We start from the raw sequence: 13,697 nt of genomic DNA, 5'->3' as shown, positions 1-13,697 counted from the left end.
TAAGAATAGGGGGCTTAGAGAGACGTCCTCTCCTCTCTTTCATAACCATGTTTCCGCTACTTCCCAGATGCGATATCATCCAGAACTTTAGACATGTGTCCCCACACACGCTTATCATATACAGTAATTAAAGAGGAATCTGATGAAGAGGTCGATTTATTCCAGACGACACCCGCCTCCTCCGCCCTTTGCCTGGATTCCTCCGACAATCGGCTCTCCTCATCCTCGGCCAATACCTGCTGCATCTTTGGTAACCAATAGTTAGGCCAAAACTCCGCAAGTCGATTAGGGTGATCCGGCCATTTTTCGAGAATAGCAAAAAGCTCTGCCTCGAAGTGGAGTACCAGTTGCTCAAGCCTCTCCAAGATCGCTTTCTCTTCGTCTTGGACATCCTGTATGTCCTCCGGAGAGATTTTGTAGCGACATATCCGGAGGGTGAAAAGGCAGCAAGTATGAGTAGCTCCCAACGCCGAGAAAGTTAGGAAACGTATGGTGTCCCTGTGGCAACTCTTGGAGAGCGTCATGGCGAATTGCTCATAATACTGGGTAACTTCGCTGGAAAAATGTGCCGGGTCTGTCAGACGGTCTGCCAGAGTGGCTCTCGGAGTCATGCGACCCGTCTGGAAATCCAAGAGGCCCTTTAATTGATACACTTGCAGCGTACAGCCCTTGATTGAGCACGCACAGGTGCAGGCATCAGTTAATCCCAAGTGGATGAAACGGTTGTTCAGAGCCTGTAGCCCTTTTAGGTATTCTATATCGGCCTTTTCCTTGTCCCAACGTGCGCATCTTATAGTGTCGCCAATTTCGAACATCATCGCATGGGTGCAAGTTCTTTCTGTCTCATCAGGGGCTCGCGATCGTCCTTCGCAAATCGTATTCGTTTGAAATGGCCGGAAGGGATCTGCCCCATGTTCCAAGAGCCATTCTATGTAGTCAAAGGATGAGACAGAACCGGTGAAAGCCGTTACTAAGGGTGGCGATTTATTTTTGAGGCTAGGCGAATTCAGGTCTCGAAACATCAAGTGCCAGAATATTTCAGCTTGCCACGGCCTTCTCAGGCTTTGATAAATCGATCCGTTGTAATTCGGTAGCTCACTTCTGAGTAATACCAATGGGCTGGCTATGCGTATGTTGTGCTTGGTCAAGATGTTGCTCAGCTCTTCTGCACGAGTATCGAGCATTTCGGCAGTGTCAACCACGAAACCTTCGAATGCAAGAATCGAACTATGGTTCATTCCAAGTTGTCTGAGACGTGAACGGCGATTCGCCATGTGACGAGCGTATCTTCTGACAGCTCGGTTCGATGATGTCCGGAGGATACTGGAAGATAGAAACCCCGCAGCTGGCTGGGGAACAGCACAGCCGGCCTTCAACAGAATCGAGACGCTTCTGGCACATCCGCATCCGCGGCATTTTTGATAGAAGTTTCTGCTGCGGCAGAGTCCCCCGCTTAATGACATTGCCAAATCGAGGGGTGTCCGTGAATTGTTGTCTCGCAGATTCAGAATTTCACTAGACCTAGGTGTGACCTTGGTTAATAGGCTTAAACAGTCTGGTTTGTTCACAGCCAAGTGGAGTGGCGTATGACCTAGGAGGTTTCGTTCGTTGAGGGTGTTTGGAAACCGGTCAAGTAGATCAGTCACCTGCTTCAAATCACCCGAAATTATAGCAAGACTCAGAGGCCCGCATTCGAACCCTAAAAACAGATCAGCTAGTATTCAATAGTGGAACATAAAAAAGGGGCGTACTTTGGGGAAGGCTTGGAATATGGTCCAAGAGCTGTATAACTTTGTGGGCGTTGACTCCCGCCCACAAACTTGTAGTCGAAACAGGGCCGCGTTCTGTATCCGTTTGCAAGACCAGGCTCCGTTCCGGATATTCCCAATTGGACGATCCTAATAGGATACCAAGGGGCGAATTCCCTGTTGAGAAGTTAGGTGGTGCGCCAGTGAAACCAGTGAGCAAACCAACACCTTGCGATTGTGCAGCTTGATTGTTCATTCTTCATCAAGCTCCATGCGCTGTGAAGCTGACCTTCGCCGGTTCCAGCCACGAAGCTTGATTCGTCAAGTATTATTTGGTGGTCAAACTTACCCTTCAAGTCGTAACTATTTACTGGGACCCCAACGGAAATGAGAACTTGCCAAATCCTCAAAAACTCATCGTTCGGCCCAGTGCCGCTCAAGCCACGCGAATCCTAAAGGCATGGATTAGAGTCCTGGTCCCCGTATGCAGAGCGCGCAGGGCAAGCGAGGAATAGCTACTGACTTGATTCGCTCGAAGGATATACGTAGCTTTGGCGAGTCTATGCGCCATGCTTTGATTCTGTGAGTTTGTCGCCAAGCTTGTCGACTTTTTCGCCTGGAATAATTGGGATACTCTCATTTGGCATTGCGTGAAAAAGTCCACGCGCTCTCTTGTGCAGATACCTTGCTCTCCTTCGTGCAAAAGAGCGACGGCTGCTACCTCAAGTAGTTCCAATATGCGGAAGACGGGATCAGTCCGCTCATCAACGGTAGGACGGAAGCTAATATGCGGACATAGGCTCCATCCACCGGCCCCATGGCTAGAAGCGAAAGAGACTTCGATGGCAGATTTTAGCATCCAAGCTAGTCCGTTGTATTTCACACCAAATACTTTGCGGTGCTCGCCGCTTGCGACCACACCAGCAAGTGGACAGGAGGGCCCAATGTCCGTGATGCATCTTCTCGTTGCGCCAAACGAAAGGACCGATTGTTGTTACGGAAAGGGAACTGGTGTGATGCTTGGTCTTGTTGCAGATGCAGATGGGATAGATGTTTGATTCTCCAGGGATGTTGCTCGGGCCAGCTGCGCTCCTGGTGCCGGGTCAGGTGGTGCTTGCCACCTATCCCGCCCGCCAAGATCATCGCAAATTTCTCTCGTCTTCGACGGCTTTTCCAGAAGACGATGGAACGTCCGTGCCTGCGTTTCGGGCCGTCGCAGCCCAATGTCGCCATCTATGCCGAGGTGTCGAGCTAGTCCTTCCAACGTATGAGCGATGTCTTGTATTTGTTGGTCTTGTCTGGTATTCTGGCCGGCAAGGTGTTTCAGTTGGGTTTGCTGCTGACGCGAAGATATGACCACTTCCGATCGCGTGGCTAGCAAATCGGTGGATATATCGCGAGAAATGGGTTCGATACCGACCAGCCTGTCGAAAGTTGACTGTGTCACATCGCTGCCCAGTATTTAGCTCTTATCCATCTTTGGGGAGTGACAAGGGTGAGGGAAGCGGGGAGCGGGGGCAATCTTACATTCTCAGGACTTGCAGCGCCGTACCGATTGCCACGTTTGCCTGTGACAGCCGGCTGGTAAGATGTTGAACTTTGGGCCGATCAAACACATATCGCAGCTTCTTGCCCTTGAGTTGCACCCGTTGCCGCCAAGTGCCCGAGTCATATCCTGTGAGTTCTGCGACAAGATCGTCGAGAGACTTGATCTCGCATTCGCAATACTTGATGGTGTCGATAACTACCTGCGACGATGCTGGGTGATGCGGCTGCGCTTTGGCCACTGAGGACTGAATGACGATGATGGATGCGCGAAGAAATTCGTTGCGTTTCCGGACGGAGTCCAGTTCCTCTGCCCGACATTTTAGTGCATCGAGATATTCGGTAATGCCGGAAGTGACTTGAAGGCTCAGTGACACCAGCCCGGCAGCTAGCCCGGCAACGGATAAGGGATCTGCCATAAGAGATCGCTTAGAGCGGTATAGTGGCCCTTTTCGCTCTTCAAAAGACGAGGTTGGACTAGGTCATCGTGATGGGTCGTCAATCTAATCCGGGGGAAATGTGGTGGAGGTTGTTGGTAAAATAGAGAGGGGGTAGGCGTTATCATCTCAGGCTCTGTCAGCCTATGGACTTTGCGGCCGGCCTGAATGCTCCAATTTTAACTGTCAGCAGTATCTAGCTCACTATCTTGGGGGCCAAATTTGGTAAGCGGGGGATTCCATCCTGGAGTAAATCAAGGCAGACATGCCCAGCCATGATAACGACTTTTCTTTACTTTCATATGGTATAGGCTACATTACTTTTGTCGCTGCTACATACTTCACATCTGACTTTCAACCAAGGAAAGGAGACCCAAAGGGCGTTTATTGAAAATGGACGATCCGCTCCCATCAGTAACCGGCCACAACGCCGCCCCCATCTCCATCCTCCTCATCAACCCCAACTCCTCTCCCCACATGACCGCCAACTGCCTCCAATCCCTCGCCGGCCGCCTCCCCGCCGGCGTGACCGTGCACGGCCTCACCGCGCCGCGCCCAGCCCCGAGCGCCATCGAGGGCCGCGCCGACGGCGTCCTCTCGGCGGCCGCCTGCCTGCGCGCCGTCGTGCCGATCCAGGCCCGCTTCGACGCCTTCCTCGTCTGCTGCTTCAGCCGCCACCCCCTCATCGACGCCCTGCGCGAGGAGGTCACCGCGGGGCAGCCGGTCCTGGGCATCATGGAGTCGGCCCTCTACGCGTCGCGCATGTGCGGCAGCCGCCTCGGCATCGTCACGACGAGCGAGCGCTCCGCCGTCATCCACGAGCTGGCCATCGCCGAGTACGGCTTCGCGCACTACTCGGCCGGGTGCGCGGCGTCGCGGATCTCCGTCCTCGGCCTCGAGAGCCGGCCCGAGGAGGAGGTGCGCGCAGGGATCGTGGGTGCGGCCAGGCGGCTGGTCGAGGAACGCGGGGCTGACGCGGTGTGCCTGGGGTGCGCGGGCATGACGGGCGTCCGGGAGGCCTGCGAGGAGGCGCTGGGGACGGAGGCGGAGAGGCTGGTCATGGTGGTGGACGGCGTGGGCGTGGGTGTGCAGTTCCTGGTCGCGCTGGTACGGGAGGGTCTCGGAACGGCCAAGGCAGGGGCTTATCGGCCGGCCAAGGCAGGGCGTGAGGCTCGGGGACAGGAGTGGTACTAGTTGCCCTCGGTTCCTCTGTCGAAGTCCTCCTTCCAACACAACCACACATACTATCCGCCATGTCGACGAAAATCTCCGAGACCAATCAACGCCTGGTGTGTCACTGAGAAGGCGAGCAAGTGACGAATGACTGGTACGAAACCACCCATTCCAACACCACGGAGCTCTTGGGGAAGCACAAAACAGTCCGGAAGCCCATGGGTACTAGTGGGCCAGGGACACTTTAGAGTATGACGATGCAACATCTCTTTCTCATTACTATTACTCGACTGTCAGTGGAGTAAACGGGGTAAAAATCATCTATTCCATTATTCCTTAATCCTCGATTACTCCAGACTAATATTCATAATCAATGTCTTCCTTCTTTACCGGGTCCTGCAAATCCATGTGGTTGGCAAATTGACGCATAGCGTTGGGACAAGAATTGGATCTCACGTTCCTCTTCTCGAACTCCTATCGACTATGTCAGCTGTGCATGATCCATACTATGTAGTTAGCTATCAAAGTCAATTGCTCACCTCCACGCGCTCGGTCCATTTCTTCGCGAGAACAAGAGTCAGCATCATACCTCGATCTGGCGCTCGAGGCGCGCCTTTTCTTGGACCAGAGACTGTATAATAAATCAGTAATCCGGACTTCTCCTTTTTGATGGATTCGAGCATACAGCCAACTCGGCCATGGCTTTCTATAAACCATTAGCACGAGCAGAGTGTCTGGGCAAGGAATCAACATACCTCCTTCTGCTGGATTGCGAACTACGGAGTCGTCAGTAGTAGAGTTGAATGGTGGCTCCAGGACGTTTCTTACGGCCTTGGTGCCTGAGAGGGGGCCCTTGGGGAGATTGGAATGTCAGTATAAGGTCAGGAGAGTCACATGCGAGCACAGGAGATATGGCTCACGGGCTACTTCGCGGTCTGATTGTCAAATGCGGCTTCGGATCGCCTGTATACAGGCCCTGCTTGGTGCCACATCCAGCAACCGTCGTTGAGCAATTGCCGAGTGGTAACGCTGCTGACTCGTGTTCGTGGTCAGCTTGGCTGCAGTTCCAGCTGTGCGATGGAACAAAACTCGTAATATGCGTACGTTGGGTTGTGAGAGCGACGAGGAAGGCGTGACTGACTGACTACACAGTGTTAAATATGGTCTGTGTTGACTTGGCACGCTCGATGATATCTGTTGGCTCCGTGCATATTCGAAGTGCATTGAATGGGGGACAAGAAAAAGATTTGTACAAACTCGAGAAGTTAGATTGGAGATGAGGAATTTTCAAGTGGTTGCCATCATGTCGTGTGGACCGGCAAGTATTTCCCCACGACTGGCGACCGCGAGCATCCCCAGCCCACAGTGAGGTTCAGGTGAGAGAAAGGCAGCAGACGAATCCCACATGCCTAATTTCATCAATTGATTCACATAACTGACTGATGCACTTGCATAGAGGTAGGTACATGCAATTTAGGCACCTAAGCTGCAAGGGAAAATGACTGGAGTAAGGTACGACTTCAACGGCGGCCTAGAACGTCCCGCTACGCTGGGGCATTTGAAGGATTTAGGTAAGTGAAAGGTGTGCCTTCCTTTAAATTAAATGGCCAACATTGTGGGGTTTCTTACAGTCGCGTAAATCCGACATTGCTAGGCTCCGTACACCATGGATGGCAAACAGTTGCAAGTTACCTCGGCCCTAAATTTTCAAGACCTCGTTCTCGCTCTCCTTCAGGCAATGCCCTCCAAGACATCCACCGAAACAGCAATCATCATTATCGAGCGTGCCAAGTCAACCGATGCGGAATCTGACCACAAGGCAGTCAGTCATCTCCGACCCACCTTCTTTTGCAATTGATGCATTCTGCAACGTGACAGTCCCTCTGGGATTCGTTTGCGTCTGTCAAGAAACGCCCTCCTTGTCCCTCTCACAATCCATCGTATGTGCCCCTACCCAGCCCCTTTTCTCTAGATGCGGTGCAGTGAACTAATTGGCTTCATGATATATAGAATCAAATCAATCAGCAAACGTCAGTTCAGCCCAATTCGCACCCGGTTTCCATGGCCATTATACTGACTTGTGCCCTTTTGGAACCAGCAAACAACCCACCTAAACAACCAACCAAAATGGTATCGTGACCCTGACCAAATTAACTCTTCGTCTATGAGATGTCACTAACCGTTTCTGTCGCAGACCAACAACAACAACAACAAGCACGTACGTATCTCATGCCTCTTGTTCCACCACATGAGTCTCCCTGCAGCTAAACTGACCCTGAGACAGCAGCGTCGCAACAGCAACGTAGGTCATCACTAATACCCATCTTGGCCGACCAACCATGGTATTGACTCCCTGATCGATCTGGTCCCTATTATCTGAACTGTCGCTGAATAATACCCACAGCAGAACAACAACAACAACAACAACAACAACAACAACGTACGTACCTTCCGAGTCTGGTTCCATCGCACAAGCTTTACTGCAGCTGAACTGACTCCGGGACAACAGCGCCGCGGTGTCAATGTGAGTTATCACCAATGGCCACAATGGCGCAGTAACCTCGAGTATATATGACCTTATACTAACCTTCTCAAAGAACCCAAAGCCGATGACCAAGGCTGTAAGCAGCCTTGAGCCCCCATTTCACCACACTACTAACAGCTCCCTTATTGTACGCGGTTCTTCAGAAGGAGGTTAGAGTTTTACCCCTTGTCCGCACGCTTTACCCGTACTAACAGTTTCCAGCGCGCCATAAACGAGCTGGCTGTATGTTCCGATCCATCAATAAAGGAGAAGACTTGAACACTGAAATGTCGTACAGTTCCTGGTCGAGGAGAAGGCGCGCCTCGAGCAGCGCATCCAGGTACAAAGAAGTATCAAATTGAATTGATTTTGAATTACGGGAGCTTGGGAACGAGACGCCGGAAGAACTCCTCTACTTGCTTGTATGATATGAGATTGAGTGGAGAGTCTCCGTATAAACCGAACGCCAGCGTACGTCCCTCGTCCGAGCCGAAGATGCCCTGAATGCCGTTCATATCATCTGACAGTACCTGTGCCAGGCTCGATCCCGCGAAGTGAATTACCTTGTGCGGGGTGTGATGGTCGGGATATTCCCTAAGCAGCAACTCCAATATGTCGGCACTGGATGCGAGAGGAGCCTGCACCGACGTTCGACGCATGTGGCCGTCGTGTCTCTCAACCAGCCCGGCCTCCTTCTCCAACATATCGTACAGATAACCTATAAGCCTCTGCAGGAACGGTCTATGGTTAATTCGCTTTATTTCTTGGCCAGGACTAAGGCTTTCAAAGTCAGTGCAATGCACATCCTTCTCTGTGCTGGCATGGCCTTCTCCATGTATCGAATCCATTTGTAATGCCGTATAACCCCATGCGTCTGAAGCTTGATCTCGGCAAACATTCTGAGGACGGCACAGGATGGAATTCGGAAGGGGTACGTGCCCTCTGCTTTACCATCGTCGTTTTGACCGTTCAATCTAGCAACACCATTCGTACCGTTAACAGAGCCATTGTGCTAAGCGTGGCCATTCCCATTGATATGAGGCTGTTGGGAAGTTTTGTGACCGTTAGTCGACGCCGCAGCCAGTACGGCATCAGGGGTAGACAAGTCTGAAGACCTTGCATGGACACGGTGAAGCAGACTCAGTGGAGACTGCGGAATACTCTGATGCATCAGTCCCGGAGCTGTTCCCGGTCTCGATGCCGAGCTCTTGCTGCACGCACTGGACGAGGTCTCCAAATGCCACGACCTCCACTAGGGTTTTGCTGGGGGCATGGCATTTCAATGCGGTGCTTATAGCGCTGGCCAACTCCAATCCCACAAGCGAATCGATGCCCAAGTCAGCCAACTCGGCTTCGCCCTCGCTGTTGTCAGTCTCGAGGCCAAAGAGATCGGCCAAGATGAGTCGCAGCTTAAAGACCAACTCGTCTGATCGCTCGGGGGTGTTTCCTTGCCCAACATTTCCATGGTGATATTTCAACTTCTCTTGTCGGATGTATATCTACTGGCGCTTGGACAGGGTACGAAGCCAATGACGGCAATGGTTGGCTGTCCAAACCAGGTGTAAGCCGAGACAGCAACTTGCGCATGGTTAATTTTGGTACCCCGGAGTAGTGGGTGCCCAGAATCAGTTTCACTAGTTGTTACTTTAATGGATCGAAGACGAAGATACCCGTCACTTAGGTATTCGGGCCTTACTTTGTGTGAAAGGCGAGAACATCCGAAGTCTCCGGGCGAGCGTCGCTCGCCGCCATCTTCCCTGATCGCATCCACTTCTCGAATCCGCTGGCAATCACAGGTCGACTGGATTCTGGTTGGTGATACGGTTGACTCAGGTCCGGCTTACCTGACTGAAGCAGTCAGAGAGCTTCGCATCGAGCCAGGTGTCCCCCTGGTACTTCTTTTCCACCCTTCCCGTGGATTCTTTCGTCGCCGATCTGCCCACGAGACGCTTCAGTCCATTAGACGCTCGTACCTCGAAAACTCCAGCTCGTCCTGCGGATTCCCCGGAGACGAGAGAACGACTTCGCCCGTGACGTGTACCATGTCCTTCGAGGTTTCCATACTGGCATTACTGGGGATTTTCCAGTCCCATTCGCGCAGCAGATGGTCGTTGGATCCCGCCGCCTGAAAGTCCATCAGGACAACTCGCGACTGATTTATACATACCGGGACCAGACTATGCATGCCGAGGATCTTGGGCCCGAGTCTCCCACGCTTAAAATCGGGCCTCAGGCTCATTCGCGCTTCTATCACCATCTCCACTTCGACCGTCGCAGGGCAGATGGCAGCTGTCTGGGCGATTTTGTGGCCCGATACCAACGATTGATATCTTTCACGAGCGCGCGCGTTCTTGCTTCGCGTCTTGGTAACCTAAGTCTAGGGGTCATGGCACTTGTCGTCTGGCGGCAGTTGCGCCGGTGCCTTAGGCGGCATTTTCATGTCCATCGAATGCCGTGACTTCTCGAATTGGTATGGCGGCATGTAAAATGTGTTCTACTGGGACGTTTACGACGGATGTTGAAGCCAAAAAGTCGTGTTCAGCCCGGCATTCCAGAGGTCCATCGTCGCGGACGTTAGGCTTCATATCGGCCTGTCGACGGCGATGTTCACCAGATGAAAACGCTAGCTGGGTACTGTCGATTCCGCAACAGTTGGGTGTAGAGCAGGATTGGCCATGTTCGTGACGGTGGAGTCAAATTCGGCCTCTAGCCATACGCACTCGGCATACTTGGACGAGAGTCTTTGCACCGCGTGGTGGAAGTATACCGAGTTTCGCATATGGTTGGGAACAAAGTTATTGCCAATGGCTCTGGAGTGCTCCACCTCGGTCGCAAGTTCCACTGGTATACTGGGACAATTGAAACGAAGCCCGTTCATCTTGCGCCTGAGCTTGTCGCTCAGCTTGTCAACGAGGCTAGAGTGGAAAAGAATTCGTGACGCTCAGCCTCTTGGAGCGCAGAGACGCGTAATCGGCGCTGGTGAAGATAGCCACTTGCACCCCATCGATAGAAGCCGTCGAGCCGGCAAGAGTAAAGCTTCTCGGTTCATTGAAGCAAGCAATTGCCGCGGGGGCCACCACCGGGTTTTCCGAGTGAGCGTGAGCGAGCAGGCGCTCGACCTGCTGCAGATCGGCTTCCACCCTCAGCATAGACCCCATCTCTCGCCCCCAGTCATCACGAATGATCTGGGCACGACCTGAGCATCTCCGAGTACGCCCGTAGCGCCCTTTCGTCCAGAGTCAAGAACCAGAATGGGTACTGACACAGCGACTCTCCCGTGAACGGTAGTGCGGATGGTGATTGGCTCTTCACAGGTTGGCTTACTACCATTGAAGCATTTGAACCCGAAGTCGCATAGTTTTGAACCTGGTGTCCCATGGTCTCAAAGTGCTTGATATATGTATCGAATCAACCCTGTTGATATGAGAGCTGGGGCTACGGAAGCTAGCTTGTGGGGGGATCGTGTTTTTGTGCATCGTGAGATGGATCTTGATGGATCTTGATCAGCGATACCTCTCTGGACTTACTATACGTATGACAAACGAGGCTTTTGATTGATCCAAGCTGCACTGAATTGCTTCTCTTGGAGAGTACGCGCTTTATGCTTTCGGATTGGAGCGAGATATTCAGCTGCCGCCGACTTAACATTGAAACGGACCTCGCCGAGCAAGGTTTCGAGACGGGTTCTTACGATACCATCATCGCCTGTCGGGTTCTGCATGCGATGCGGAATGTGCGCAGCTTCTTGAATCCGGGCGGCAAGTTGCTGCTTGTCGAAACGACGCAGGACCAGATGATTCTCCAGTTGATTTTCGGTCTGATGCCGGGTTGGTGGCTAAGCGTCGAGGACAGAAGCATGAGCCCTTCCCTTTCGATTCCCCACTGATCTCAGGTGCTAAAGTCGAAGGGGTTCTCCGGCGGGGTCAAGTTCGAAGTCCACGACTGCGAGAGCGAGGAACAGTACTCTTTCAGCACCATAATAACAACGGCCGATGCCGGTCCATCCTTGGAGAACCTGAGTGCTACAGATCCCTCACTTCTGGTAACGTATGGCGGCCTTGAGGACGAAACATGGCTCCGGGCGCTGGAGGATGCTATGGCCGTTCGAACGGGGGCTCGCGTCGCGGTAGCGGATACCTCCAGCCTGGCCATAGACGAGGTGCGGAGAACGGCGTGCGTTTTCTGGGGCAAGCTGGGTAACCTCCTATTGGCCAACCCGTTGGAAGCCGTGTTTGAAGAGCTACTGCTTGCTGATGTATTACGCCACAACTAGCCGATGTGGTACGTCAACACCAGCCGTTATGGTGCACGAACACCGACCAGTGTGGTCGGCCGATGTGACTGGCCGATTTGGTGCTTCAGGGAGACTCGTGATGTTTTCGGGTGTTGAGAGGCGGTTGGCGGCGCCGGCAAGCCTAAGGTACCGAAAATCTTCATGTATACAAGCTATTGCCCGACAAGGTAGGTAGGTGGACGCTACAGAATCACACGGTAGATGTATAATGAAAATTTAGATTCATTGGGTTTCAGTCACAGTCAAGGCAAAACAGTCAGAAAGCGATGAATCTGGTAAAGTGAGTTGGTATAAGTAGTCTATCTCAGACCTATCCAACTCGATAACGTTAAGAAAAAAAGAAAAAACCCTTGTAGGGAAAAAAGTTTAACGATGGTGAAAAACCCCCTTCGTGGGAGGAAAACCATAAGGACGGTGAAAAAACCCTTGGGAGGGAAAAAAATCAATCCGTCCATTGGACCAGGGACGGTCTAACACGGAGCCGTATCAATCCAAGCGTCAATAGATCAGGAACGGTCTATCACGGAGCCGTATGAATCTAAGACGACGACGCTAAGCCCACATTGGATCAGGGACGGTCTAACACGGAGCCGTATGAAACAAACGTCACTGGATCAGGAACGGTCTATCAAGGAGCCGTATGAATCCAAGATGACGAGGCCAAACCCACAATGGATCAGGAACGGTCTATCTCGGAGCCGTATGAATCCAAGACTGACAAGACATTGGACAGGAACAGTCTATCAGGAGCTGTATGTACCCAGTCATATGAAGCAGGGACAATTTTCAATTAGCTGTTTGCTTCGGGGCCGCCAACTTACTATTTCAAGTCATCCCATTTGCCCTTTGTGTAGGGCGCTGGTTTGGACTTAGACAAGGCACTTTGCCCAGTAACGAGCTTTTTATGCTTCGAAGGCATCGGTTGCTGGGCAGCTTTACCCAACTTTGTCAGATGGTCTTGACCGCCTGTGTTAGCAAGGTAGGCACGCTCGAAGTTATCGATGCTCCTCCGAGCAAGACGAAGTTGGCGCCGTGTCAGCAGCCCGGCATCGCGCTCTTCTTGAGCATTTGCCAGGCGCTGCGCGATCTCCTGGCGGAGCCGCGGGATGTCAATGACTCCTGAGTTGGTGTAGTCATCCAACCGGAACCCATGGGCTGTCTGACACCTCTTCGCGTACTTCTCGAACATCTCGAGGACCTCTGGTCGGCTCAAATTGAGACTTTGGCAAGCTTCAGCAATGCCATCGAGACATGGCGTTTTCGGCCGCGTTCCGCGTTCTCCGTTGGCAAAGAACGACGCAACTGCAGCTCGCTCGGAACCCAGAAGGTCCTGCAGTTGCTCCTGGGTGAAGGGCACAAGTAGCTGCCAGGCCTTGTTGACGTTACCAGTCTGCAGCTTTCCTTGAGCAATGATCCATTTGAACGTGTAGTTGAATAGATCGCCGTATTTGAGCAGGAAACGGTCTTTCTGTAGCTGCTTAAACATTCGCCGCTCGAATTTGGCTCGTTTTCGCTCCTTTCGAGTCTTGGAAGACTTCGCGTACTTCTTGAGAGTCTTCTTGAACCTCGCCAATGAATCCATGATGGTTATCGGTCTTTCCGACGTGATTTGCTTGTATGCTCGGTCGGTTGATCGTTCGTTCGTTCGTTTGGTCGTTCGTGCGCTCGATGATGAACTTCGGTCGTTGGCTTCCTGTTCGATTCTCAAGGTAAACGTGTGCCTCATGTCTGGCTGCTCTTACCAACTAATTGCCTAGCGCTGCGAATGCCAGTGACTCCTTCTTCCGGCTAGATCTACTTCTTCCAATCAACATCTAGGGCAATAGCGGAAATGGGGTTATGACACTGGGATAATGAGCGGAAAGGGAAGATGACGTAGCCCGTACCAGACAGCTGTGATATGAAAAGACTTCGAATGCAATCGGGGACCTTTCTTCTCTCCTTGTGCCTCTCACAACCCATCGTATGTGCCCCTA

General features: G+C 52.3%; 8 protein-coding genes across 8 annotated transcripts; 3 read left to right on the top strand and 5 right to left on the bottom strand.

Annotated features, from left to right (window-relative positions):
• Nucleotides 1–56: 56 nt before the first annotated feature.
• PG985_000182 (uncharacterized protein) lies at nucleotides 57–2,004 on the bottom strand (the record flags this gene model as incomplete). The annotated part of the gene is made up of 2 exons (XM_066819951.1): nucleotides 57–1,699; nucleotides 1,752–2,004. 2 exons carry the CDS (start codon nucleotides 2,002–2,004, stop codon nucleotides 57–59), a joined length of 1,896 nt encoding a protein of 631 aa, XP_066690830.1.
• A 180-nt stretch (nucleotides 2,005–2,184) lies between these two features.
• Nucleotides 2,185–2,981, bottom strand: PG985_000181 (uncharacterized protein; the record flags this gene model as incomplete). Its single annotated transcript, XM_066819950.1, has 2 exons — nucleotides 2,185–2,707; nucleotides 2,734–2,981. The coding sequence occupies 2 exons, from the start codon at nucleotides 2,979–2,981 to the stop codon at nucleotides 2,185–2,187; spliced, it is 771 nt and encodes a 256-aa protein (XP_066690829.1).
• A 290-nt stretch (nucleotides 2,982–3,271) lies between these two features.
• On the bottom strand, nucleotides 3,272–3,712 carry PG985_000180 (uncharacterized protein; the record flags this gene model as incomplete). Its single annotated transcript, XM_066819949.1, has 1 exon — nucleotides 3,272–3,712. One exon carries the CDS (start codon nucleotides 3,710–3,712, stop codon nucleotides 3,272–3,274), a length of 441 nt encoding a protein of 146 aa, XP_066690828.1.
• Nucleotides 3,713–4,123: 411 nt separating this feature from the next.
• On the top strand, nucleotides 4,124–4,924 carry PG985_000179 (uncharacterized protein; the record flags this gene model as incomplete). Its single annotated transcript, XM_066819948.1, has 1 exon — nucleotides 4,124–4,924. One exon carries the CDS (start codon nucleotides 4,124–4,126, stop codon nucleotides 4,922–4,924), a length of 801 nt encoding a protein of 266 aa, XP_066690827.1.
• Nucleotides 4,925–6,569: 1,645 nt separating this feature from the next.
• Nucleotides 6,570–7,794, top strand: PG985_000178 (uncharacterized protein; the record flags this gene model as incomplete). The annotated part of the gene is made up of 6 exons (XM_066819947.1): nucleotides 6,570–6,725; nucleotides 7,098–7,121; nucleotides 7,308–7,427; nucleotides 7,501–7,524; nucleotides 7,650–7,670; nucleotides 7,726–7,794. The coding sequence occupies 6 exons, from the start codon at nucleotides 6,570–6,572 to the stop codon at nucleotides 7,792–7,794; spliced, it is 414 nt and encodes a 137-aa protein (XP_066690826.1).
• Nucleotides 7,795–7,801: 7 nt separating this feature from the next.
• On the bottom strand, nucleotides 7,802–10,305 carry PG985_000177 (uncharacterized protein; the record flags this gene model as incomplete). Its single annotated transcript, XM_066819946.1, has 7 exons — nucleotides 7,802–8,168; nucleotides 8,231–8,401; nucleotides 8,589–8,860; nucleotides 9,272–9,362; nucleotides 9,401–9,552; nucleotides 9,595–9,798; nucleotides 10,063–10,305. 7 exons carry the CDS (start codon nucleotides 10,303–10,305, stop codon nucleotides 7,802–7,804), a joined length of 1,500 nt encoding a protein of 499 aa, XP_066690825.1.
• Nucleotides 10,306–11,028: 723 nt separating this feature from the next.
• On the top strand, nucleotides 11,029–11,700 carry PG985_000176 (Type I polyketide synthase; the record flags this gene model as incomplete). Its single annotated transcript, XM_066819945.1, has 2 exons — nucleotides 11,029–11,268; nucleotides 11,320–11,700. The coding sequence occupies 2 exons, from the start codon at nucleotides 11,029–11,031 to the stop codon at nucleotides 11,698–11,700; spliced, it is 621 nt and encodes a 206-aa protein (XP_066690824.1).
• Nucleotides 11,701–12,541: 841 nt separating this feature from the next.
• On the bottom strand, nucleotides 12,542–13,303 carry PG985_000175 (uncharacterized protein; the record flags this gene model as incomplete). The annotated part of the gene is made up of 1 exon (XM_066819944.1): nucleotides 12,542–13,303. The coding sequence occupies one exon, from the start codon at nucleotides 13,301–13,303 to the stop codon at nucleotides 12,542–12,544; it is 762 nt and encodes a 253-aa protein (XP_066690823.1).
• Between the last annotated feature and the right edge of the window lie 394 nt (nucleotides 13,304–13,697).

The sequence above is a fragment of the Apiospora marii genome (genome assembly GCF_038362585.1).
Source record: "Apiospora marii strain CBS 49790 chromosome Unknown utg000001l_segment0_segment0, whole genome shotgun sequence".
In the NCBI taxonomy this organism is placed as follows: Eukaryota; Fungi; Ascomycota; class Sordariomycetes; order Amphisphaeriales; family Apiosporaceae; genus Apiospora; species Apiospora marii.
Note: the sequence above shows the minus strand (reverse complement) of the source record. Positions and strands in the feature narration are given on the sequence as shown.